This window comes from Pimephales promelas, chromosome 5 (genome assembly GCF_988280905.1).
Source record: "Pimephales promelas chromosome 5, fPimPro1.hap1.1, whole genome shotgun sequence".
NCBI classification, from domain to species: domain Eukaryota; kingdom Metazoa; phylum Chordata; class Actinopteri; order Cypriniformes; family Leuciscidae; genus Pimephales; species Pimephales promelas.
This window is the reverse complement of record NC_142773.1, coordinates 3,021,818-3,049,538: the sequence shown is the minus strand read 5'-3', so window position 1 is coordinate 3,049,538 and position 27,721 is coordinate 3,021,818. Positions and strand designations below refer to the sequence as shown.

The following is a 27,721-nucleotide window of genomic DNA, read 5'->3' as shown; positions in this document are numbered from 1 at the left end:
CATATCCTGTAATTTCTGTCGGCATGTCGTATTTCTGTGCTGTTCTTTGGATGATAAAAAATATGAAAAAGAGGAAGTCTCTAAATGCTCGAAGGACTAGCAAATCATCGCGAGAGTTCACGTCCTCAGGCTGACACTCATGGGATGTGATGAGAACCTGGCGAGTAGGCTGAAACGTGTGTTATTTACAAGCTGGTAAGCTGTGTGCGTTTGTTTTAACACACTTTCTCATTCGTTCTCACAGCATCACTGCTTATTGTATGTACAGTAATACATAAAAAGAGTGTGGACACATCCCACTCCACGTAAATCTCGCGAGCATAGAAACTGTTAACGCCCATGAAGCTGCTATTTTGGAGCCTCACTATTTGTTTTGAACTCATTCAAAAATAAATGTGATTATTTTTCAACTTAATTTTCACGACGGGACACTAGTGTCGCTGATTCGCTGTCACCCTTTATTTTTTTTTGGAAAGAGAAAAGTATTTTTCTTCAAGTATTTGGATGTACGTATCTTCGAAATGCAACTCCATTTCCCGTGATGCGCTGCAGCGTGTTTTTATTGGTGCGTCACAGTCATTCATGTCCATCCGTTTATGTTTCTGAAATATAAATCAGTCGCAGCCGTAGGTTAAATGACAGTAACAATATATTCAGTAAGCTGAACACATAATCAGAAATTGAAAACATTTATCACAAATTGGAAAAAAAAGAAAAAATAACAATGTATTCTTTCAAATAAAATGAATATGCAACTATCTAAGTGATTGATTATGGTCGCTTTTATTTTAACAGTTTATAATCGTTGCGAATGTTTTAGTTTATGTATGTTGGTTTTGATGAATACAAAGTAAAGGATAAGTGCGTGAGCTGAATTTAGATTCGCCATTTCAGGCAGACACGGATACAGCAGAAGTGTTTTACTGCCCTCTATCGACCACACAGAGTCACAGACGAATAAACAGTATCAAGTTCAAAATACGGAATAGGGTTTTCTTTTACAAAGTTACAGAAACGTGAAACATAACCATCGAAAAACCATATCTATAAACAAAATAAAATACAAATAATGGATGATTGAAGTACGCCACTGATATGAACAAGCTAGTGAAAAAAACATGCTAGCTAAAAGCAACTGAAACTAGCATTATTCCGAGTGTGTGAAATAATACTAAAATTATTTATTCTAAAATCTTTGAACATTTGTATGTAATATATAGTATTATATAATTATAATTAATACAATAATATAATAAATAATACAACTATTAAATGAAAAAACAACAACAACTGAGCTCTCTACAACATTGCGCGCACAACTGGAGCATTACTACGCGCGCATATCCATTCCTCTTTTAAGAGGTGAGGTAATTATTGAATTACAATAAATCAAATGAACGGTTTTTGATAAAGTTACTTTAGATGCCAAAGTTACGTAAATGACTATTAAAATACCTACGACTTATTAAAGATTACGAAGATTTATGATAGTCAGAATACTAGGCTTACCTGACAGGATGAAATGTTTAATAAGACTCTTTATTTTTGACCTTAAAAGGAATTATTAACTTTGAAAAGGTTGACATAAGATTTATGTGCTTCCAGTGTGGAAGGAAAGTTACAGACATTATATTACACAAAAATGAAGTATATGAACTTAACACAATACCATAAGCTACAGTAATAGAAAGAAAAATATATTAATAGTAATAATATGTTTTGGTGCAGTTATGTGGGTACAAAATCAATTTAAATTTCCTGTTAGAGACTGTCAAACTATTTCTGTCATGATATTATTTTTTGTAGCAACATGACATCATGACTTTTGCGTAAACATATACGCCACTTTCGAGTCAGGTGGCGTGTTATCTCTACACATTTTGAGCTATCCGCGTGTATGCATATGTCTACGCCATTAACGTCCGCGTCATTCCGCGTGTCCATACACGCAGTCAAATCTCCAGTCATAAATGCCATTAACCCCAGTGACGGTTAAGTTTAGGGATGGGGTTGAGGTAAGTCATATCTTTTTTTTACCTAGGATGGAAAGGGAACAGTCATAAATGCCATTAACCCCAGTGACGGTTAGGTTTAGGGACGGGGTTGAGGTAACTCATATATTTATATAACGTTAAGTCAACGGCGTTCATAAACACGCTGAAAGGCGATTATGAGTCTTGATAGCACGCCAAAAATGGAAATACGAATTGGCGTGTCATACACACGCTACTTCATGAGATCAGTCTGTTTGTATTACTCTTAGGATGGCAAACCACTACAGTCGCCAAGCCTCTCAGGCAAAAGTAAAATAGACATGACCGCCACAGTATGTGCAAATTAAATGTCAAATAAAAATGGTTGTGTCCCTTCGTTTGAAGAGGGTGGTGAAGGACTGCACCCTCTCTTGGAGATATGGGCGACCATGCGTGTTTGTTAAGAAAATAACAATAAGACAACATTGGCTGTAACAGACGAGACAAGAGCTGCTAGGAGGCCCTCCGACCTCCTTCCCCATGTATGACGAGTGAAGAACAGGACATCATCAAACGCTGGTTTATCTGAGTCTGCAGGGAAAGGGGAAAAAAGCGAGTGAATTTAAAATCATAATTGAATATTTAGTACTTTATCCTGGTTGACTTAAGCTTGGTAAATGTAAACTATTGTACTTGTATTTCTCAGTCATCCTAGAGTCCCCTAACTCTTTTATTTGAGATACACAGTTTAGGTAAATTAACCTTGATTGGGAAAACATAGACAATATTTAGGGTTGGGGATTCCTGGACAAGGACTGAAAAATTCTCTCATCTGTGTGACACTGGGCTGTTATTTTCCAGGTGCAACTGGCCAGGATGACTCCTGCCCAGATTCCCATCCTGGACCTTTGTCTGTGATGTGGATCCAAACATGATGACTCATAATGGAGAGAAGAGGCATTGGTCGAGTTGTATGTAGGAGACGAGGTGGAGGTCACCCACCTAAAGGCAAACATCAGGCCAAATGGCTTTGGAAAATTTGACTCCTCGAACTACATGACTGTCCATGGTAAAAAATATGATCCACAAAACAGATCAACAACAGAACCTGAATTCAGATCACATGCACCTGCAGCATTTCTGACAGTGACAACAGTGGGAAAAAAAGAATAAAATAATACAAATAAATAAACATAAAATTGGCCAACAATAAATGTATTTTTTTAAACTTAAATACTTAACAAATTAAGATGACAAAAAGAAAACACTGAATCCGTTTGAACGAAGCTTCTGAAAAAACGGCTATTTTTTCCGTTAGACCAAGATTTTTCGTTAAATAAAAATAGCAGCCCTACCTCAATCCACACCATTTTAAAAAAGCAACATCTCAATGTGATGTGGGGTTAGTCTTATGGGCTAAGTGTCTTTTACTACCATTGAACCAATTCTCTGCGTTATCTCCTCAGATCGCAGTGCATCGCATCTTCTCCCTGATAACATGGAGGGCAAAGTTTGTTGTCCTTCAACACTTGATCAGATGCTTGTGGATGTTTTCTCTGCAAATGATACTGCATCGTACTTGTACTACTACCATATTAAAATACGGTAGTAGTACAAGTACGTGTGCAGTTGCGCGTGTCGACCATAGACTGTAAAAAAAGATGGACGACGCCCCTTCGCTCTTTTCCATCAGAGTGAACTGAAGCCACCAGTGTCTCGATATGACACTGACATCTTGGACTTGAGTCTGCGCACTTACGTGTTTCGGGACCAGTCATGCGCAGTCGTGAGCAGGAAGTAAAGCCGCGAAATCAAGGCCGCGCCCTCATTCTCGCTGAATCAGACGCAAGCACACGCCCCGCACTTTCATTAAGTGGCCTCTGTCTGCTTCGTTCTTCTCCAATAATGTCTGCTGATTGCAGAACCTCGTTCAAATAAGGTAAATACAACTACTAACCACATAATCAACATTATGAAAAAAAGTCCGCTGGTGCTTCAGACTACCTCGCACAGAGAACCTGTCAATCATGAGGTCAGAGCACCGTTATTTTATCATCACATAACTAACTAACTTATTTTAAAAACGAACACTTGAAATTACATCAACATGATAGAAACTACAGTAAATGACAGAAACTATCTTTGGAAAAAGGATATGTGAAGTGTAATTTAATTGTTTAGTTGGTCTCGCGTCCCATTGAATAACATGGGGAGGCGGGGGTTATGAGCTATACTAGGTCCGGTCACAGGGGGGCGATCAAGACGTTTTGGCTTCACTTTTGAGGGCTTGTGCGGCACGCTTGGTGTCGACGCGCCATGCAAGTTAATAAATATAGACTATATATATTTTAACTATGCAGCAAACTAATAAAAAAGAAGCTTTAAAAAAAGATTTTAACCATTTAACTGATTATTAATTGGTCAAAATTTGTACTTTCGGTTAATGGTTAAACGGTCAAAATGAGCATCCCTGGTACCCAGAGTGGACCAAGCTCGCCAAAGATAGCCTGTGTAATCCCTGTCTCGAGTGTTCCTCCAGAGAGGGGCTTCTCGCTGCAGAATCGGATCAAGGTGAAGCAGCGAAGTCACCTTGGGGGGAACAAGGTTTACGCGGCTTATGCGCACTGCAAGTTGTGGAGAGACACTGGAAAGTTTTGATTTTAAGTCGGCAGCTGCACAATTCAAGTGATAGTATTCAAGTACTGACTGCACAATATATATATATACTGAATGACACACCTCTCTTCTATCTTTTTAGATATTTTATAGCTATTGTGAGAAGCGTTGGTTATGTCCAAGCAAAGAACGTATATTGACAAGAAGCGAAAGCCAATAGAACGTTCCATTGCAACACCAGCACCCAGTAGCAACCCTACGCCGCCGCCATTTTGGGGTGAAAGCGACTCACTCAATTATAAGATAACAGACACAGCAATGCATCATGTTCTAGCCTATAAGATCATCATGTTTGTAGCTAGCATGATCCAGGGGATTAAAACGTACACAATAAATTTTAGGCCTAGTGGAGTAAATGTACTCAATAAAGCTACCTCAAAAAACTACCTCAAATCTGTATTTAATGATTGGATTTTCACAACTGATATAAAAAAAACATATTGAAGACAATACAGCATTTACTGTAGGTGTACCAAGTGATCAAAATTTACTGATGGCTTAATTTAAGAAATTTTCTATTGCGCTTCTGATTTGGCTGGGAGATTCTCTGATTTTGGGTGCGCAATAAATGATGGATTCTGATCCGTATAAAGAGTCTAACCATGTAGATGAGTGACTTTTTGCACTTCTCTGTGTCACACACTACTCCCCTGCACTCACTCACAATCACCATACTACTAGTAAATAGCTTCCTGCCCATCCCAACTGTGAGGATTGCTGATGTTTTTTCCGAAGTTAGACTCCAAAGCTATGATTAAATCCACCAGTGCCATGCTAGGGACTTTAAAGCCTTTCTCTCCTAAGTTGAGGTCATCATATTGTTTGTCCATATGGAATGCATACTGTAAATCAGCAGGGATATCTGTGGTCAATATTTTACACTCATTACAGAGACCATCTTCACTGTATGCGTATTTCTCCACAACCTTACTGGGCAAATATCCAGCTATATAAACCAGTACACTTCCATCATGGTCAAAGGCAGATGCTGCTGAAACTCGTGGCCTCATCTCACTCAGCACGGTTTGGTAGGACACCCTCAAGGATGTTGACATCAGACTCCAGCACAGCAACACTGTTCTGGAAATACAAAATACATACAAATATTAATGTGAATCTGAATCAACATGCACCAATGCTACAATTTTCACAACAAACAAGTATTCATTACTTCAATGAGCTCAATTCAATTCATTATAGATGGTTGCATTTGGTGTTTCTCCACTCTTTTAATCAGGGTTTTCCTTTTATTTTTCACCTCTCTGTACATTTTACAGTTATCACTAACAAATTATTAAAACGGGCCTTTCTGGTCTTCTTCAACTGGTTCAATTCCTCATTTAAAAGTTTGTTGTTGCTTTTGGCATGTCTGTATATTTTATAGTCTGTTAACCAGAGTAAAATTTCTAATCTAATTCTGAGATGTCTAGACCTCATCAAAGAGTATAGAAGAACAGCATACATTCTTTGACCTCACGTTCCTGTAGATAGCTGGTCCTGGCTGAGTTTTCCCTGGATTCTGAGATTCTCAGTTTTACTATAGGTAGATAGCTGGTCCTGGCTGAGTACTTTCCCTGACCTTTCTGACTCACTAGTCGAGTGGATAACCACAGAGCAGTCCATTGGTTCTCCTTGATGGATAATAAAACAAGTTGTTGTAGTGTAAATATATTCAATTTTCTAAAAATCCAATGAGCCAAAAAGCACTTACCATGAAGACATTTGAAGATATATATGAAGATACTTACTAAAAGATATTTGGTGGAATCAAATTGATTGTCTAGTGAATAGTCCATTGGCTGCTCCACCTGGTCAGCTTTGTCTCCCACATTAGCAGTGACTGGATCATCTACTTGAAAATCAGTAATTACTCTAGAATAGCTGTGTTCGTCCATAATCTTCTCAGTATTGACAGATACAATGATCCTTGGACATTCCTGGGAGATAGCAATGTTCAGCTGAGATCTGCTCAGTGTCATTGACAACTTGGGGACTCTCCTGGGAGGCATATGCTGAACTGCAGCAACAAGGTGTCAAGGTCTTGCTCACAGTTGGTCTTCTCTGAGTTGTTAAACATCAATCCTGTAGCCACAGCCCAGTATTCACACTCAAACTGGACAGAGTCAGGGCTGTCACAGTTACCACCACGAGTTGAAGACACACACACACACCATATTAAGTACAGTTACAACTTACAATAAAGAGTTACAATAAACCATGCAATGCAAGGTGCTGAAATACAATGTTTATTTTTACATACCCCTACTGGCTGAGTAGGCATTCTCAAGTAAGTCTTGATTCAAGAGATTTGTCAAAAGGTAGGAAACCTGGTGACGTTCACAGAGATCACACCAGATCATTTTCAAGCACACAATGTTGTGCTGCCACCCCTCTACACATGGGATCTGCTTGGTTCCAGGGCGAGCACGTACAAGCTTCAGGCAGGGGAGCCACTCCAAACACTTTTCCAAGAATGGGAAGTGGGCAGATGCATCTTGGAGAGCAGACTGCAGCTTGTGGGAATCCTTGAGCTGTTTGGAGTTGAAGCAGTTGAATATGCCATCAAAGTATTCACAGAATTTGGCAGCTGCCATGTAGTTCCTCTGTGCCTGACCTGTGAGCTGCTTTACCTGTGCCGAGGTCTTTATCCCCAGGACCTGAGTTGTCACGTGTCTGTCCTGTCTTGTATTGCACATATATGTATTGGTGTCTTTGTTATGTTGGGCCATGTGCTCTTGTCATTGTTTGATCCCTCCCCCTCGTTACCTGATTAGTGTTTGAGTTCTTCCACCTGTTCCCTCTTGATTTGTTCCCTATTTCTTGTTCCCTAAACAAGAAGCCTCTTCTTGTTTGCTGTCTTTGTCGGATCTTTGTCTTATGGCTCTTTCAGACTGCACGATTTTTAAAGTAGTCAGGTCGCTGCTCTTTTCACACTGCATGACTATCTTGGCCAGCATTCAGTCGCTGCTGTGTTCACACTGGACGATGGATCGGCGACAGAAGGTTTCACACTGCATGACTTTAGAAAAATCGCCGACAGACTCTGTCTAGCACGCTGCACGCAAACTACATTTCACAACAAACACGCGTGAGATATGAAAAGGAAACAACGCGCGACACCACACGTGCAAGACCGGAGTTCTCACGTGAGACTTTTTTTTTCGACCCGGTTGTGGTACAGCTGGTGAAACAGACACGAGTGCTCCTGCCAAATTTCTACTAATTTTTCTTCCATTTATTGTGTCCAAATAGACCGAGAAGAAGCTTTTTTTGTTGAAACAATGCCATATCATGTTGATATGTGATCTATAACTCCTCCCCGAACTCCCTGCTGCTCTGTATCTTGCTCTCTCACTGGCTGCCGGTGATCGCCGATGTAGTTTTCAGTCAAAACACTTTTCACACAGCAGGATTTTTAATCGCCGACAGGTCCAGATATTTAGCATGCCAAATATCTCACGGGCGTCTGTGATTCTCTCAGATCGCGTCTTTGTTCATTCACACTGCATGATTGTCACTCGCGTGAACGAGCGCCGATTTGCCTGTGATTTCGGGCATTTGTCTGCGATTTCTCAAAACCTGTCGGCGAGCCAAAATCGTGGCTAAAATCATGCAGTCTGAACTCGGCATTATGTTACCCCTGTTGTGATGGTCTTCTTGTTCTTGGTCAGTGTTTGTCATTCTAGTTCAGTTCTGTTTTGTATTTCATCGATTATGTTTTCCCCCCTTGTGGGTTTTTGCTTTGTGTTTTTGTTTTCATTTATTAATAAATATCCTTTTACTGCACATGAGTCCTCTTCTCCACTTTTTGTAAATCGTATCGTGACATGAGTAGCAAACCTAATGGCGCTTTTCCACTGCATAGTACGGTACGGTACGGTTCGGTACGGCTCACTTGTGGTGCTTTTCCACTGCATGGTACGGTTCGCTTCAGGTCGCTTTAAATGGTACCTGGTCTGTTGAGGTTCCAAGCGTACCGTACCAGTACTAAAATGTGACGTGAAACACTGCAGATAACTGATTGGTCAGACAGAATCGTCACTACTAGCGTCATTGGATTTGCGACACGAGACACTTTTTTTATCAGTATTTTTGTTTTGCTGCCATCAGCCTCATTTTAAACACATTTTCCGTCTAGCAGTTAAAAACAACCACATACCGAGAATCAGGAACACCATCCCCTTGATAGTCTCCATTGTTCCTGTGTTGTGGGTTTGAAAATGTGGCGCTTTTAAGATGATGTCATGGCAGTAGAGGCGCGCGCAAATAACGATCAGTCCCACACACTTTGAAGGGGTACTACTGCAGTGGAAACGCAAAGCGATCCGAACTGTTCCGCGCCGAGTCGAAGCGTACTGAGCCGAACCGTACCGTACTATGCAGTGGAAAAGTGCCATTACTCTCATGGAAGCAAACGGTGGGAGATGCACATGCTTCTTAGTAAGACGGCAACACAATCGAATGTCCTGTTTGCTGTCGTAAGTATACAAATCCTCCAAAATGCCCCAACAATCAAGTGTAAAACCGCTGCTGTGCCAGTTGTTGCGAATTTTCTTGATCAGATGTGGTGGATCCCACAGGCAGAACACTCTGACAGCATCTACTTCAAAGAACGGGTTCTCCTTTGTAACACCAAGACGACCGAGCATTGAACAGTTACCAGAACCCTGGTCACAGATGAAGACTATGCCCTCCATCCTAGCCTTCCTTAGCTCACAAATGATTGAAGACGGATATATGGTATGGGCCCAATACTGAAGCAATATCCGAAGAGTTTCCACTTCCGGAACACCATGAATGCAGAGGCATAGTTGGCAACATGTGGAGTACGCTGACCTCTACCAAAATCCTCAAAACCTTCAATCCTGTCAGCAGACTCATTATAGGGGACTGCCTGTTTGAGAGACATATCATCAGTGATGATGGCACAAACCTTATCCATGGGGCTTTGTGGTCTCCGTAGACTTCTTCATTGTCGCGAGAATGTTGTGGTTAAAGCCAGGTTTGAAATCAATAGACTTCATAAGCTTCTGCAGTGTGTGGACAGATGGCATAGAAAACACTTTAAACAGTAGCTTGTAACACTTTGGACTGGCATGTAGCAGAGACAAGAAGAAAGCTTTGTCCTGAGTGGACCATGAATCTTCAGCTGAGACATGTGTATCTGTGTACTCACAAAAGCATATGCTTTGGCTGGTAAGAGCTTCTTCATCTGCTTCATCACTGACTCCTTGTTAACACCAGCCTTTCTGGTCTTCTTCGGCCGATTCACTTCCCTCATTTTCGCCTTCAGTTTGCACACCTGTACCTTCAGACTCCTAATCTTCATCTTCAACAGGCAGCTTTGAGGCCCTTTGTCAATGCCATTGGTGGAAACAGTGGAGCCAGTGGCAACGAAGGCCCTGTTTCAGAAGCATCAAATAAGTTAATATCTATCTCTGAACCAGTTGGTTGTTGAACACTGTCTGCAGTGGATGAGCCTACATTTGGCAGGTAAACAATATATGAAGAGTTCAGATGCAAAAGCCTCTAAATGCCATTTGAAATTTTCTTCTTTAATGATGATTTTTAACAAACTTGTATATTTAAGTTCAGTAATTTCACTTAAATGGAAATGATAATTATCTATTAATTGTTATTTAAGTGAAATTACTGAACTTAAATATACAAGTTTGATAAAAATCATCATTAAAGAAGAAAATTTCAAATGGCATTTAGAGGCTTTTGCATCTGAACTCTTCATATTTTTTTGCCTGTAAAACAAACACAAATTTGGAAAATTATTAACTAAAATCACATTACAGCAAAGCAACAAGTTGTTACTTTCCCTTAAGACTGTAAGACTACCACTCTAAAATGGATATTGTGATTGACATTCAAACAGAAATCTGGAGCAATTGAGCTTTCACTCTAAAATGGATAAAATTTTACTGGCATCTCAAAGTATCCCTGTATTTATACCTATATTTATCTTGCGTTTCTTTGGTGCTAACTCCTGACGTGGCTTTGGTGGCTTTCTCCTTAACTCTAACTCCAATGCGGGTGGTGGATTAGGGGTATCAATCATTGTGGGCACTACATCCCGTTTCAATCCCGCTCGGACTTAGTTCGGACTTGCCATAAGCCTCAAAAAGACAGTGGTGATGGCTCAGAAGGTTCCTGCTTCCCCTTATGTCACCATCAATGGCACAGTGCTGTCATTTCGAGAAATTCCTCTACCTCGGCTCAACCTTGACGGCAAATAACATCCTTGATGCTGAGCTGAATACCAGGATCGGTTGTGCCTCAACAACCTTTGGGCGGCTTCAGTCTCGCGTCTGGAACAACCACCTTTCTCTCAAAATAAAGGTGCGCGTATATGAGTCCTGTGTGGTCTCCGTCCTGCTGTATGGAAGCGAAACGTGGCCTACATACTTGCGGCAGGAGCACAAGCTTAAAGCTTTTCATTTCCGTTGCCTATGACAGATCCCTGGCGTGTCATGGCAGGATCGGGTCCTGAACACCACCGTGCTGAAGCTCACTAACAGCAGTGACATGTATACCATGTTCCGGAGGAGGCGACTCAGATGGATCGGTCATGTACGTCTGAACGTACCCACCTGGCACACCTGTAAAAGGCAGTATAGTATGAATGTATTTATTAATTTAACTTGTAGGGTACATGACAATTTCAATACTAGATGAACAATCACTGCTGAGAGGAACAAGAAAAAATAGGATAGGCCTACATTCATTCAAAAACAAGAGGGGAAAGGTAAGCCTAAACCAGTCTCTTTTGTTTCAAGCTTTAATTTTGTTTACTCATCTTTTATCATTCAAATAGACATTGTAGGTATAAAGATGCCTACTAACGTTACATATATTTAATCCAGTGCAGAAGTCATTTTTAGGTTGAAATAATAAGGTGATTATTTTAACACACAACAGTTAAGAAAGAAATTTACACTTTTTTACCACTGTAATGAAAACAGTTTAATAACACAAGCTGATGGTTAAATGTAGGCTAACAGAGACAAATTAACATTGTCATTTCTTACTTGGTTTGAGCTAAGTGGGCAGGGGCACTTGTTTACTTTTTCAAAATGTACACTTATCTTTACCTGTTTTTCTTATATTTTATTTGTGTTAGACTTAGTTTTGTGTTATTTTGCACGGGAAAAGAACAATTACTGTATACTGTACAGTACTTTTGTATTTTCAAAAATGAATTCATTACGTTCTATTCATGTAAATTCATCTATTCACTTCGCTAAAAACTGTAAAACACACAAAAAAATCTGACAGTATTGTTTAGGTCTCATTTGCTTAATTACAGCAAATAGAGCACAGTCCCTCCCACACCCGGTGCCGGAAGAAAAATTTTAATTCAATTTCTCCATTGACAGTTGGGATATAAGTCATTAAAACATAACCATACATGGTAGACTTAAAACCGGCTACGGCTGTACTAAGTGATTGTATATTCTCATATAAATGGCAAAAGTTCATAAGGCACTAACCTTGTTTTAAGATAAATGCCTTTTATCCGTGATGTATTGGATAAGTACTTCATTACCCACAATCCTGAACAATCCCCAATGCATCTGATTGGTGGAAGTCGTGTAACGTGTCTGAAACCCGTGAAGACTGAAGGTAGCGTAATGACGTAGGGCTAAATTCATTGGTCGCACCTCAGAGACACCCCCGCGCCGTTGGATGTGCAGTTGCCGCAGCACCTGAGCCTATGAGCGAGCCAGATGCTCAATGTTTTAGCATGTGCAGCTGCAAATGCGTTTTACATATAAGCTTCAGTAAATCGAGGAAAATAAGTTTCCCTGCACATTCAGTATAATTCACTGGAGGAAAAAGTTTACATGGCCGTCTCAGATTTTGAAGTCACTCAAAAGGCTTTTTGCCTGTTGCTTTAGGTGACTTCAGTGAGGCGTGGTGGTTTATGGGATTAGTAGTTCCTTTGCTCGGAAATGAAAATATGTAGACATGCTTGTACCCTTGAAAATTTTCTTTTCGTTTTTTCACTCGAAATGATATGTTGTATGCTTATGAGTTCAGCCGCAGCTGGTTATCCTCAGACATACAGACATGCTAATACTCTTTAGATATGGATTTTACAAAATGTCAATGGCAGAAATGAATGGGAAATTTACTTCTGGCACCAACACTCTCTCGGGCTTTGGGCGGGACTGTGATGTTCTATAGCACTTCAGTTCATGCTGTGAAGGGGCATGTAATTGGTTGGATATACTGAACGAGTTCACTGTTTGTTTTGAGTCTGAGATCTCGTTCGTGAACGAATTGAATGAATTGGTACATTTAGAATTAGTACATGTCTGACCAAGACATGTACGAAATGTTTTCTGCATGAAAACCTTGTGCTTTGGCCATCTGAACCACTTATTTTCTTATTATATTAATTTAGTAAATTAAGCACACATTTTAGCAAAGCTAAATCAGGTGTTTTGTAACAATACGTTCGTTGTCTAAAGACATGATAGCACAAAATACACACTTTTTCGCCACCTGCTGGAGTATTTATGTAAAATGAAGAAATTGTCACTGAACAAATCATTTTGGTGAACGAATTGAAAATGAACGAGTCTCTGGAAAGAATCTAAATTTTCACCACTAAAACACACACACATATATATATATATGATCATATATTCTGCCATATAATAATATAATATTCCAATAGGATACACAAATAGTTATATTTGGACTGACAGTGTGAGCGTAGCCTAAGACTAGGCAAATGGCAACACATAGGCCTATTAATTACTTATATGTTCTTAATACAAGTTTTATGTATTAAAACATAGATCTTTTGTTCTGAAGTTGGTTATAACTTGGGTTATAAGTTATTACGTTCTTATAACCGATCTTATAACATTATTCAAAAATGTTCCATTTGTCAGCTGCGGGTACTATTATGCACCAGCAGATGGCAGCCTCGTCCTATAGGAAAAATTGTTGAATGAAGTCCTTATTTTGTTTTTTTGTTTTTGGAGCACAAAAAGTGTTCTTGACACTTCATAAAATTAATATGGGCCTTCAAAGTGTTAATTAAATAGCTGTATATGGAGCTAAACAATTGCTGTGTTCAAAAGCGCCCCCTTTACCCTCATTCACTGTTCCCTACATTCCTCCTCTTATAAAGTCCACTTGAAGAAGTGAATAAATATGAGTGAGCGAATTTGGACACTGTTTGTGCTTGTTGTTTAATAATCATTTGAAACATGGAAACTGAACATCTGTCATGGAAACGAGCATGTATAAACCTCAATTAATTTATCAGTTGAAAAGGAATTTATACCTGTATGATACTGTTTCCACATTGGACCAGCGGTTTGGATAATAGATGGACGGATGGATTATTCAGCTGCAGGCTCCATATTCTAGTGAGATATGGGATTTCATTCGGCACAACCATCACAGTGCATTATGGGTATTATTTACCCATTGAGCATACATTGGTTGTACACTCATCATTGTGATGCATTGTGGGATTGATGAGTACACTTGATAATGTTTACTATGGCTTTGAACACCACTGTCCCCTCAAATAGTGCCCTATTTAAGTGTATAGAGGGCCGATTTCAGACTTCAAGATTACTAGAAAGCTACAGTCAGGTCAGTATTTTTCACAGGGGTGGGCCTAAACTCTGCAGGACAGTGGACTCTTCAGGACTGAAGTTGCCCTTCCCTGATGTAGGCTATGCTACAAGTGCAAAAAAACTTGGGGGGGTCGGGGGTGGTGAGGGGGTCATGCACGTCAAGAAGGTCCAACACATTGAACATTTCTGGGATACTGATAACAACACTGAACAAAATTATTAACGCAATACTTTTGTTTTTGCCCCCATTTTTCATGAGCTGAACTCAAAGATCTAAGACTTTATCTATGTACACAAAAGGCATATTTCTCTCAAATATTGTTCACAAATCTTTCTAAATCTGTGTTAGTGAGCACGTCTCCTTTGCCAAGATCATCCATCCCCCTCACAGGTGTGGCATTCAGTGTAGGATTTCCAATACCTGCCAATACCTGTATTTTCAATTGAAGCACTGTGTTATACTGCCGGTCACAATTGTGACCGTAAACAAATTTACAAGTCTTACAAGCAAAATATATATGCAGAAGTATAATTCTCAAAATATATCAGTAGTAGACCCTTTAAAGAATATACTTTACAAAATAGTTTCTGTAAATTAAGATGTTTTATATACTACTTTTTGAAGTAGTCCGAGGAAGACATCTTCTTCTAGATGTGCAAGCAGGAATCTGGCCATGTGACCTTTCACACTAGTCACATGACATTAATTGATTTTAATCAAGACAATCTATTTTGTCATTTAAAAGTTGAATTTCTTGCTCAAAGTCAATAACAACATTTTAGAGCTTCTAGAAATTAGAAAAAAAGCTGCGAAACAGGTTAAACTTATTTAACTTCTGCTTTAAAAACACAAGATATTCTCCATTAATTTTAACCAATCTAAAAATCTATTGAAATTCGGGAATGCGGGTTGGAATATCTACCATGCTTTATAGACCTTATGCACCAGAGAAACATGGGCGCCGTCATCTTTAGAATATTGTCTTTGAACTTCCGGTTTCGCAGTCGCTCTGTATATTTCTATGGCATCGCTGTCGAGAAGTAATTAGCTGGTGAAGTGGATTTACTTATTGTAGAGTTAACAAAAGTTATCATGAGCATTGTAATGTTTATCATAAGCATTGTAATGCAGATGTCTTAACAAATGTCGACCGGGAAATTTTTTACGAGCAGTTCATTCATACCAATGCAAGCTCGCTATGAAAATACAGACTGGAAGTTAAAAGACAATGAGCGTTAGATCAATTCGGCTTTGCATTTTGCTTACAAATTGACAAGTTTGTTATTAAAATGGAAAACACTACCCTCCCTTCAATTAGTAGCAGTGCTGCTTGTACTTCAAATGACCAGTCATCGACATCATCATGTATCGACAACAGCAGCCGGGAGGCAAAAGATCTCTCAAACATATCGCGATAAATGGAAACAAAATTCTCCTGAATAGCATGTGATGCTACCAAAAACAAGGCATTTTGTGAACTCTGCTCTAACGCAAGACATGCATGCCACGCTATCTACCACACATGAGCAAGAATCTTATAGGACAAGGGTGCCCAATAGTACGATCGCGATCTACCAGTCGATTTCAAAGACAATGCTGTAATGCATAAATTCCAACCATTTGGAAATGAGTGTGGTACCAAGCAAAAAAGAAAAAGAAAAATAGTCTCTACCAGTCGATCTACGAACACCGATCCATGTGCGCTGAACTGTGCAGAATCTCATATGGTCCGTTGTTTCCGGAAGAAACACAAACACGAACCGTTTTCTTCTCATCAATATGTACATGTAGACTACTGTTCGCGCTCACCTTATCACCTTATTCACATCTCACCACCGCGTAGATCGACTGGTAGAGACTATTTTTCCAAGATGGCTTCTTCCTGTATTCGCGAAGTTGACTGTGTGTATAAAATATCTTCTTATTAAACTGTTTGGACACTGACAAAGTTCTCAATGCTTCGATTTGAATGTAGGGACCCTTATTATGCTATCGTGTTAGAGTGGGGCTATTTTGAGCCTTGTTAGTGGTAATAACAAGCGATTTTTATTTGTCATTACTCTATGCCCTATATACTAGCATTATACTAGCGTTACAGGCTAAACTGTTTTTAGAGATAAAACAATTTACATTCGGCAATCATGAAAACAAATCTCGGATAAAGGTTAACTAGGTAACAATGTGTAATTAGACCAAAGGTTCATTTTGCGCCAGAGTTGTCCTTTAAGGAAACGCTCTATTTACGTTAAGAAAACTTTCCAGGGGAACCAATAGGGAACATTCTGGGAACCAAAAACTAACGTTCCCAGAACCTAAAATTGTTTGCTGGGAGGCTGGCTAGCTAAAATATATTTTTGGTCCAAATCTGTGCATCCTCCATGGTGCCAGTTAAAGCTACATTCATGCAGTTCATCCTCTCTGTCTGCTTTGATCACCTCCTCTATCCCTATCAACATCTCTGGCTTTACAATTTACCCAGTAGTAAATTCCACTCTAAAAATGTGGTTCCAACTTAAAAGGTTTCTTAAATGCACTTCTCCGTCTACTTTAGCCCCTTTACTAAAAAAAAAACATGTTTTAGCCTGCACTGTCTGATCCCACATTTTCTATATGGTATGACAAAGTCAAGTCAAGTCAAGTCACATTTATTTATATAGCGCTTTTCACAATACAGATTGTATCAAAGCAGCTTCACACTGATAACATGAAAGTAGCACAACACAGATCAACAACATTGCTAAACACTAAATAACCCCAACTGAGCAAGCTCATAGCAAGCCAAAAGCAAGGCGACAGTGGCAAGGAACCAAACTCCATCAGATTGGATGGAGAAAAAACCTTGGGAGAACCCAGGCTCAGTCGGGGGCCAGTTCTCCTCTGGCTTACATTCATATTGTTTAAATATAAATATTAAATATAAATATAAATATATTTATTTTTTTACAAAGGCCTGACAACTTTTAAAGATTTCTATAAAGATGGCATTTTCCGTAGCTTTGCCGATTTATCAAGTGCGTTTCAACTCCCCCCATCTCACCTCTTCCGTTATTACCAAATCAGATACTGCATCAAATCCTTGTTCCCAACCTTTCCCACTTCAATTGTGGGAAGAGTTTCTCTCTCCAGACCCCCCTCAGAAATCTTTCATTTCAGATATTTATAACAAACTCCTGAATCATGACACCTCATCCACCACTAAAGTTGGGTGAACATGGGTTGGACTGCACGACTCTTGGTGGGACGTTGCCCTTAACAAAATCCATTCCAGTTCAAAGTCTTGTATAGAATCCATTTTTCCAAGGCACGCCTGTCACAAATTTTTTCCACTGTCACCGACAGCTGTGACAAATGCCATACCTCTCCCTGCAGTCTGACTCTTATGTTTTTTTCCCTCTGGCAAAGATACTTTAATACTTTTTCTGAAATATTTATGATGAACGTAACTATCTCTCCCCATATTGCCATATTCGGTTGCCCAATGGATTGCAATAGATTTACATTGAAAACTTAGACATCCTTGCTTTCACATCTCTATTGGCGAGACAACAGCTTCTTCTCCACTGGAAATCTACAAAAGCCCCTTCCAGCGCCCAATGGGATGTTATGTTCTTTTTGAAATTAGAAAAGATTAAATATTCTCAGGAGCGCCCTTCAGAAAACTAAAATGACAAATGGGACACCCACTTAACAGACAAGCACACATGGCAGCCATTGTAAGCCAAGATCGAAAGTGCATATGAAGTGTGCCATTTGGGACAGGGTTCTAAAAAAGCGTCACTCAAGTTAAAATAACTTCATCTTTTAAAAGACGCATCTCGAGACCATGTGCTTTTTCTCCATTCCAGAGCCCGTGTCTCACGCTTTTCAAAGCAAAAACGCTTTCTGTGTGAACCAGTCTTAAAAAGCCAAAATGGCCAAATAATTATTTCCATCATGTCTAGAACTTATGCAAATGCTTCTGTACCTTAATTCCAGGTAAGATAACCATCTCATGTGAAATTTGATAATAATCAAGATACGTAGCTACCACACATATTAGACAGGAGACCAGACTGAGCAGAAAACGGAAAAAAACAAATAGCATGTCTAGCCCACAAATATATATGTACATTTTACATCTAGTAGAAGTAAACTAAATGTCTGGTCTGAATAGAACACATGAATATGAGTATAACTATGAGTATATGAAATTAAAAGATACAATACACAAAAATATAAATGGATCAATTCAAGAATAATATGTTTAAAAGGATTAATCTTAAAAAATAAATTACCGGTAAGAAATCATATGTGAATAGGTAATTGAAACTTCATTATACTGTTAGTAATGGAAATCTGCTGAACATATTTGCCAATTCAAAATACTTGCAAAGGGCCAAACACTGAATAAATATGACTTAAACATTCATTGCTATAAAACATAAAATGTAATTCTTTTTAGATGAAAGGTTGTTAAAGGAGTAGTTCAATTTAAAAAAAAAAAAAAATTACTCACCCTCATGTCATCCAAGATGTCCATGTATTTCTTTCTTCAGTCGAAAAGAAATTAAGGTTCAATGGGAACCAAACGGTTCAAGGTATATAGAGGCTGAGTTGGAGTGTTTTGATAGTATTTTGGGTGCGGGGTCATAATTTCCGCACTATAAGTCTTTAATTTTCTCAAAAAACGTCAGTGCGCTTTATAATCCGGAGCGCCTTATACACACGAACAGACACATTGTCCCCGGCGCTGCTTGCGCGTCACAGAATGTTCATAAATCACTCCCCGTTCACAGTAACCGGGTCGTCTCATTTAAAACAGCCAGCTGTTGCTGTCAGTGAGCCGCAGCACATTGAATACTCATATGAGTCAGGCTGCTAATGTAAGTTTTGTGCCCCCCCCCAGCGTGCTCACACTTACTAAATAAACCTCCGGCGCCGCGCACTCGCTACATTCCATTTAGCCTTTAGAACATCTAGTGGATGCATAACGCAAACCCAGTCAAACGTTTGACTGCAGTATCTTATGCACTTTATAATCCGGTATGCCCTATATATGAAAAATGTTCTAAAATAGGTAATTCATTGAAGGTGCGCCTTATAATCCGGTGCGCCTTAAAGTGCGGAAAATACGGGTATACAATTTGCAGAAAGAGAAAGCTGAAAACCATAAGAAGAGCAAAAACAAAAAGAACGATTAAATGGAGATGAATGACATGTTTAGCAGCATACGGTAAGGACAATTCTTCTGTTTATTAGGCTATATACAACATAATAACGACAAGACATTTCAAAGCTATAGCCTATGACATTATATCTGTGAGATAAGTCAGTAAATTCGAGTAAAATCACAGGCTTCGCTTATCCCGTGCGAATGCGCCACATGAAATTCAGATGTGGGTGGGTATTTCAAATTCACACGTGGTCCCCAGGTAATACTAATCCTGTGCGAATAGGGCTAAAATTAACAAATCTTTTTTTGGAGTCATTTGATTCATTCAACGAACGAAATGAATAAATGAATGACTCGGAAAAACATTTGTTCATTTTGATGAACGAGTTCGAACAGGAGAGTCACGAACGAGCATCACAGAACAGAGCAAGGCGATCATTTGAGCTTATAAAACTTAAACTTTCTTATCTTAAACGATCGTTTTGGTTGATAAGACCCATTGCTTGATTCATCGTCAGGAATCATTTAAAGCCCTTTGAACAGTTTGCACTGAAACTGTCTTTAGGACCTTGAACCGTTTGGTTACCAGTAAAGTACATTATATGGAGAAAAATCCTGGAATGTTTTCATCAAAAAATCTTAATTTCTTTTCGACTGAAGAAAGAAAGACATGGACATCTTGGATGACATGGGGGTGAGTAAATTTTCAGAAAAAGTTTTTTTTTTTTTTAAAGTGAACCACTCCTTTAATACAGGAACACAATTAGTTTACTGTAATTCAACTCTTAATTCAGTTTAACTAAATTAAGAGTAATTAAACTAAATTACTCTTAATTTAGTTAAGAGTACTAAATTAAGAACTCTTGACTAAATTAGTTAAGAGTACTTAACTAATTAAGTACTCTTTTAACAATTCTAAGAGTTTAAGTACTCAAAGAGTACCTAATAAACTCTTTCAAAATGCGTTAGGAATGGGTTCCAAGACTGAAAAATGTGTCCATTTGACTGGTGCAGAGTTTCTCCATTTGTATTATGGATAGCATATCAATGACCCATGCCTGAAAGGAAGAAGGGGTGGGGGACTTCCATTCCCTCAATATCAGTCTCTTGGCAACTATCAATCCCAGTTCCAATGGTTGCCGCATTATAACTGTCCGGAATTGTCCTTGATGCTTGAGAGCAGCCGAAAATAGTCCAGCCTCGGGCTGAAGGGGCCTCTGATATGATTTGGAGTACCAGTAAATGTAATGCTTTTAAGTATTTAAAATTCTGTCATAAATCAAATTGGGGCTTTGGTGTCATACTCAACCCATTCTCACTCTAGAAGTAGGAAAAACGCTATCACTCACAATGGTGTGGAAATATTGTATTTCTTGTTTTTAAACCAAACAGTCAGACATGGAGTCTGGTAACATGGAAACTTGTGGATTGATGTGACATGGGGCCCTCTCAATATTTTCACAGCTTTAACACGGATCCATTAGCCCCATTTGTTCAAATTAACATCATAGTGTTCTGACAGTGAGTGCACTACATAAATGCTTTGTGGAACAATGTGCAGTAGCTTTCTTTTATACGTATATAAGTGTGTCTTGATTGAAGTGCCATTTGCTTTTCAATGAAATCCACAATGCATGGTCCTCCTTCCAGAGATTTGATCGTTATTATACTTGTTAGCGCCAATTTTATTTATATCTATTCATTAATCGGACACTACTCATAGGGGAGAGGCCATATTATGCAAGATTTTTACCCAGTGAATATTTCAATTTGTCAATTTCTCTATAGGCACGCGTAATCTAAAAAACGTATTGCAGTAATAATCTCAGAATGAGAAAGTAAGTAACCACATCTAAATCTAAATGATGTATCTAAAACGTCCAATATAACATATTTTCCATTAAATATAGCCTGAAATGAATGTGAAGAATGTTCTGATAAGCAAACATAGAACCATGTAATCATAGACATGTATGCTACAAGCTGCTCTCACAATCATAATTAGAGATATAATTACAGGTAATTGCTCTCGAGACCCTATATGCAGAAGTTTTGGAGGCCCACATGCTCTCATGGTGAAAGCTGGGAAGGAGGCTGTATGGAGACATTATTGTCTCCATACAAGCTTTTCTTCAGCACTACACTTTAGTCTCAGAATATCTCACATATTTGGATAAGTGGGCAGCCAAAATGCTTGATGGTCTGTGCTCTCAGCCTCTATGGTTTCATGCTTACAATGACAGGATATGGGGTTAGAGCAACATCCATGTTCTACACCTCCTTTCAACCTTTTTTTTTAGTTCAGCTAAAAGCAACACCATTTTGTGTGTATGTGTGTGTGTGTTAGAAATGTGGTCGATGCTGTTTCCTCTTTTAAAGGTTGCTTCCTGTTTTATTTAGTTTTTGCAAACTTTTAAAAGGTAAATTTGTTGTAATATAAAAGGTTTTGCTGACTGTCAGGATTATGTTCTGTTTTCTGTTTCATTGTGACTCGGGCTCTGTCGCCCCCTCTATACACTTTAATAGGGCTCAATTTGAGGGGACAGACATTTTTAGAGTTATCCGAAAACCATAGTGGACGGTATCGAGTGCACTCATTTAATACCACAACAACGAGCCTACAACTGATGTGTCCTCAACGGCTAGAGAATACCCATGATGCACTGTGATGGTCATGTCATTGCTGAATCATTCATCCATCCATTTTCCAACTCGCTGAACTGGTCCAGTGTGGCTACAATGTAATATCACACAGGTGTACATTTAATGTTTTACTTGATTATAAATTAAGGTTTATACATGCTAGTTTCCATGACAAAGTTCAGGATAAACCTTTCCATTACTACTCGAGCTGCCAGTCTTGCTAAGTTTCAAATAGTTATTAAATGGCAAGCACAAACGATCTAAAAGTGCCAGCCTTTAAGCGGTGCAGTCAGTGTCCCAATTCACTAACTCATTTCATTCACTCCTTCAAGTGGAGTAATGTCCCAGATAGCAAACTGACATTGAATCAACGTGGAAATATGACATTGAAACAACGTTGATCTGACATAGTTTTGCTCATCGAATTAACGTTGAACCAACGTCAGACGCGTCATTCTTTGAAAACTAACGGAAAATCAACTTGAAATCAACGCGTTGTTTCAACGTTATGAAAGCAAACCAATTTTCGATTTTCATTTAGCTTTGAAGAATGCCGCGTCTGACGTTGGTTCAACGTTAATTCGATGAGCAAAATCAACGTTGTTTCAATGTCATGAGAGACGTCGTTTCCACGTTGATTCAATGTCAGTTTGCTGTCTGGGGTAGGGAACAGTGAATGATTTTGAACACAGCCCCAGTTTCCCAGCGTGTTTGATATTGTATTCAGTTCACCTGTTGTCGATTAATTTGCTCATTAGTTTCTTGTTTGGTTTAGTATTTATACTCCTGTGTTCCTGCGGTCTGTCCTGTCTCCATCTGTGTTATTGTCTGTTTCCCTGAGTTTTCATGTGAGTTTTGTGGATGAAAGACTGTTTCTGTGAATCACTCATCTCAGTGCGCTTAATACTATTACCATTTGTGACGGAAGAGAGGACAGAACAGTAGTGATGGGAAACCAAGGCTTTCTAAAGCTTTTGAGGCTTTCATCAAATTCGGAAAAAAAGGTTCATTACTCAAAGCTTTTAACGCAATGCACATTCATGACATCAGGGGCTCGTTTCAGTAAGGAGGTTCAACCAACTCTGAGTTAAAGCTTGAACTCTGAGTTGACTTACCCTGAGATGGGAAACTCTGAGTTTTCGGTTACAGAACAGCTGAAATTAGTTAGTTCAATCAACTCTGAGTTGATTGACTTTGAGTTAAGCGCGTGCACCACAACTATAAAAAGCCATTATCAATGGAGCTCAGATATTAGGAGTCACCATGGCAACAGCGTCAGACAAAAAAAGGTGCATATTTCTCACCAGTGGAACTGGATGTGCTAATGCAAGCATATGCAGAATTTGAACATGTATTTTAAAAAAAAGCAACACGGCTGCCGCGGCGAAGAAGAGAGAGTTAGCTTGGGAGAAAATAGCTGCTTGAGTCAATGGGTAAGTTTACATTTTAATTACTTTTATACAGTGTTGGATGTAATGAATTAAGTTACTAAATCATCTAAATACTGTAATTAAATTAAAGACTATAAAACAATTGTGTATAAAACAATAGTGGATGTAATATCAAATTTTAAAAGGTATATTTTTAATTTAACTTTCTCCCTCTAGTTACACAGTTTGATCAATTTAAGAACAATTTATGCAATTGTATATTGTTTATTTGAAAGCATTAGAAGTGCAGTTTCTTGTCTCTCCTTGTATTGTTCAAGTGGTTTAGGTTAATTTGGGATTTAGAAAGAAATGAATAAGTAAGTAAAACAAATTAGGAAGTAGACCATACTTTCTAGAGATAGTAATTATTACATTAATCTAAATATACTTTTTGAAGGTAAAATTTATAGTTAGTAATTAAGAACTATTTTAGAGTAACTTACCCAACTGCTATAATATCAGAGGTGAAACTGGAAGAACAGTATTTTATTAAACCTAATTTAATTTTCATGGATATGTGCAATCCTGCAGGCATAAAAAGAACATGGCAGCAGCTGAAAATGAAATATAAAAACATACTTCAAGCAGGTAAGCCTTGAGCCCATCATAGGAGTAGAGTACCTCGCTTTACAAACATTTGACATATTAAATGACTAAATAGCATTCAGTGTCTAGCAGTGCCGCAGCATTTTTGACATAGGTTTAAATATTCATTCTCATTTGACTTCTACTCAGCCAACAGAAAGAAGGCAGAGGCTCGCAAAACAGGGGGAGGACCTGCACCACCACCTCTGTCAAATGCAGAAGAGATGGCCCTGAGCCTAAATGCTGGAAGGCCAATGGCTGAGGGAATTCCTGGAGGGACTTCATCAGAGCCAGTCACTCCAGAAGACTTAAGTGCATTCATAAAATGTAAGAGATCTACCTACAGTATGTGTAATTTTTTATATAGACTAAATGTGATATTTACATTTATATTACTTTGGGTTGGGTTTTTTGTTGGTCCCAACAGATTCTGATGGTAATATCTGCCTCTTGGAGCCTCCTGTCCCAATAGTACCCCATACAGTTGTCAGTAGCCTACTCCATTCACCATCAATTACGACAAATAGAATTATAAAGTGTACTCTATTAAATGTTCATCTTCACAGGATGATGGGGATGAAGAAACCATTTCTGCTACCACAGACAGGCCTACAGAGGTAATTTTAATATTATATGTTTACATATCAAACAATTTACACATTCACATTTATATGGAGTAGCCTATAGAATCTAAGTTTCTATATGGTTATTCTTATCTCTACCCCCAGAGTGTGGAAGAACAGCAGGAGGAAGGTCCATCAACTTCTGGTGCACAGATGAACACAGTTCAGTGATTTACAGTAAATGCCACAGTTTAATTCGGAATTTTAGACTACATTCATGATGTAACTCTAATCTAATGTATTTTCAGTTGCCAGTTAAGGAGTTATATAGACTTCTTCTTATTAAAAAGATAGAAAAAAACCAGCAAAGAACTTGTATACTTGGACCGCCAGATCCAAAAGGCAGATCTGGAAATCGACATTCTGAAACTAAAGCTAGAGGTGAGTGTATGGTCACAGGTGCATTCTAGGAAGTATTGTAACTATTTTAAAATCTTTTTTTTTTTTTTTTTTTTTTTAGCAAATGAAGAACACCATATAAATTGCTGTGATTTTGTTTATTAATTATTTTATTTTGTGGTTGCATTTCTATGAAATAAAGAACACCATAAATTGCTGTGATTTTGTTTTTATTCTTTTTTTTTTTTTTGGTGGTGGTGGTGGTGGATATCATGTGTATTAATCTGAGAAGACATTGCAGCATATCATATCCCAGACTACCCTTCCATCCTGGAAATCTGCAGGGTTGATGGGGTCTTCCTCAGGGTCTTGTAATTGTAGGGCAGGGTGTTGCTCCCCTCTAATTATGGCAATATTATGGAGAACAACACATGCCACAATAATGTCGCAGGCCCTTTCAGGGGTTACCCTGAGGTGACGTAGGCACTGGAAACATGCTTTCAACAGGCCTATGGTCATCTCCACCCGGGCTCTTGTCCTGCAGTGTGCCACATTAAAGCGCTGCTGTAGGCCTGGTTCAGGTTCTGGGTAAGGGGTCATAAGATTTGGTCGGCATGGGTAACCCCTATCTCCCAGCAGAAAGCCATCAATCTCTCCTGTAAGAAAGTTCACATTGCTTTAGAGCTGCATAGAAATTCCCCTGTAAGTGTTTAGTGCATACATTGAAATATGTGTATAGGGTATATACTTACCCCTTTCCAGTCTGTTGCTCAGGGTTAACCCCCGATAGATTCTTGAGTCATGAACAGAGCCGGGCCACTTGGCCTCCACATTTGTGATTATATGTGCAGCATCACATATGATCTTGACGGTGCAAAGAATGAGAGATGTTAAAATTGTGGTGTAGTCTTTGACCATTAGAAACAGTAGACTGTCAGCGTACCTGCACATTAATACTGTGGATGGATGTCCTGTTCACATAGTCTGCTTCATTTTCAGAAGGTGCAATAATCGGAATATGTGTGCCATCAATGCATCCAACCACATTCGGAAATCCTAAAGGGAATTCTAATTATTAGGTTACTTCCCGGGGTCGCAGCAAGATATTATAACTGAGTGTAATTTATAAGGTTAGCCTCATTTAAACACTAAACATTTAAACAGATTTATACACCACTGACCTGCAATCGTGTGAAACTCCTCTTTGATGACTCTCACTGGTTTGTGCCCAGGAAACAATACAAAAATTCTCAGAAAGCGCTTAAGAGCGAGCCACACTTTCCTTACTGCTCTGCAAACAGTAGCCATACTAATATGTTCTGCATCCCCGACGTTATAAAGAAAACTTCCATTCGCAAAGAAACGTAAGGCAACGCAAAGAATCTGCTCGGATGTAAGAGCACGGCCGCGATGGTTGATGTTTCTGATGTAAGGATGGATGGGATTATGGATGTACCTTATTGACTGTAACGAAAAACGGTAACGCTCAAATAAAAACGAATAGGGATATGACAAAAAATCCACTCTGGGCCTCAAAATCCTCTCCCGACGTAAATGTAACTCCCTACGAAGTAATACTGCCTCTTCGTCAACAGGATCATCCATAAAAGGACATGCCATTTCATACCCTTTGATGCGCTCTGCGTGACTAAAATGTGCGCAATGAATATGTCCCCAAAGAATCAATGAGGTGTTTAAACACCACTTCCTCTTTAAAAAAGAAAGGGGAGGAGACCAAAATAAACTCTGGGTTTTCTGAAGAAAACCTGCTCCCGACCAGGTTAGGTTCACAGAGTAAGTTGCCATGGTAACTGACTCTGAGTATAAGTTACCTCTCTTTCAGAAACGGGCTTGACTTACCCTGCTTTCTCAGGTTCAACTTACCTCCCTTTCTGAAACAGAAAACTCAGAGTTTCCCTCATTTCAGGGTTAACATACTCAGAATTTTCACTTAACCTCCTTTCTGAAACAGGCCCCTGGTGGTCAGACCTGTTTGCTTTACCATATCTAACAAATCAGTGCAGAACAGAAAAAGCATGTGACCAAACAAAGCTTCGGAAGTCTGTGACATACCAGAGTGGATTCAATACAGTCCTATCTAATCTCATCTAAATTAATTTGAGCCAATGAGATGATGTGTCATGTGTAGCCTGGTCAACGGATTGATTCACAATTTGATCAATGATATAAAATATTAATCAAGTATGTAAATCAAAAGTGTGTGATCATAATTATAGTAATTGTAATTGAAAAAAATATTTTGGATGGTCCATTTTTTAAAGAATATCATTTATTTTATAGGGAAGTGTAGTGTTAAATCATTTAAACAATGCCTACTCGATAACCCGTTTTATGCATCAGTTGGGGTTGCAAAGTGCCAATTTTTTTCAAACCAGCTGTCCCGACCTTTTCAAAACTGCATGATCTTTGAAGCTTCAAATGTCATCAATCACGTGGAATGAGACGCAAGTCATCGAGTGGAGTTTAATCGCACTAAACACACTCCACATCCAGAGACCAGCCATCCGCCACAGACGACCCACACAATGGACTTGCAAGTTCCCCCGCAGGTTGTGGAGATCGGCCTGCTGTGACTGACAAGCCAGAACCTGCAAAGAAGACAGAAGGAATCGTTGCCCCGGAGCCTGAACCACATGATAAGTCTGACTAGGTGCGTTACCAGGCAAC

At 39.0% G+C, this 27,721-nt stretch overlaps 2 protein-coding genes, 1 long non-coding RNA gene and 1 pseudogene across 3 annotated transcripts; 2 read left to right on the top strand and 2 right to left on the bottom strand.

The window, feature by feature from the left end:
- Nucleotides 1-56: 56 nt before the first annotated feature.
- LOC148978819 (uncharacterized) lies at nt 57-4,044 on the top strand. Its single transcript, XR_016168439.1, has 2 exons — nt 57-195; nt 2,835-4,044. It is a non-coding gene; the product is annotated as an uncharacterized LOC148978819 (long non-coding RNA).
- Nucleotides 4,045-9,583: 5,539 nt separating this feature from the next.
- On the bottom strand, nt 9,584-10,770 carry LOC148978818 (uncharacterized; annotated as a pseudogene).
- A 13,133-nt stretch (nt 10,771-23,903) lies between these two features.
- Nucleotides 23,904-24,935, top strand: LOC148978817 (uncharacterized). The gene is made up of 5 exons (XM_089130823.1): nt 23,904-24,074; nt 24,222-24,398; nt 24,499-24,557; nt 24,638-24,688; nt 24,800-24,935. Exons 1-5 carry the CDS (start codon nt 23,996-23,998, stop codon nt 24,863-24,865), a joined length of 432 nt encoding a protein of 143 aa, XP_088986949.1. The 5' UTR covers nt 23,904-23,995; the 3' UTR covers nt 24,866-24,935.
- A 377-nt stretch (nt 24,936-25,312) lies between these two features.
- LOC120468679 (putative nuclease HARBI1) lies at nt 25,313-26,682 on the bottom strand. The gene is made up of 4 exons (XM_089130727.1): nt 26,215-26,682; nt 25,977-26,089; nt 25,786-25,897; nt 25,313-25,689 (listed from the first exon to the last, which is right to left on the bottom strand). Exons 1-4 carry the CDS (start codon nt 26,651-26,653, stop codon nt 25,313-25,315), a joined length of 1,041 nt encoding a protein of 346 aa, XP_088986853.1. The 5' UTR covers nt 26,654-26,682.
- Between the last annotated feature and the right edge of the window lie 1,039 nt (nt 26,683-27,721).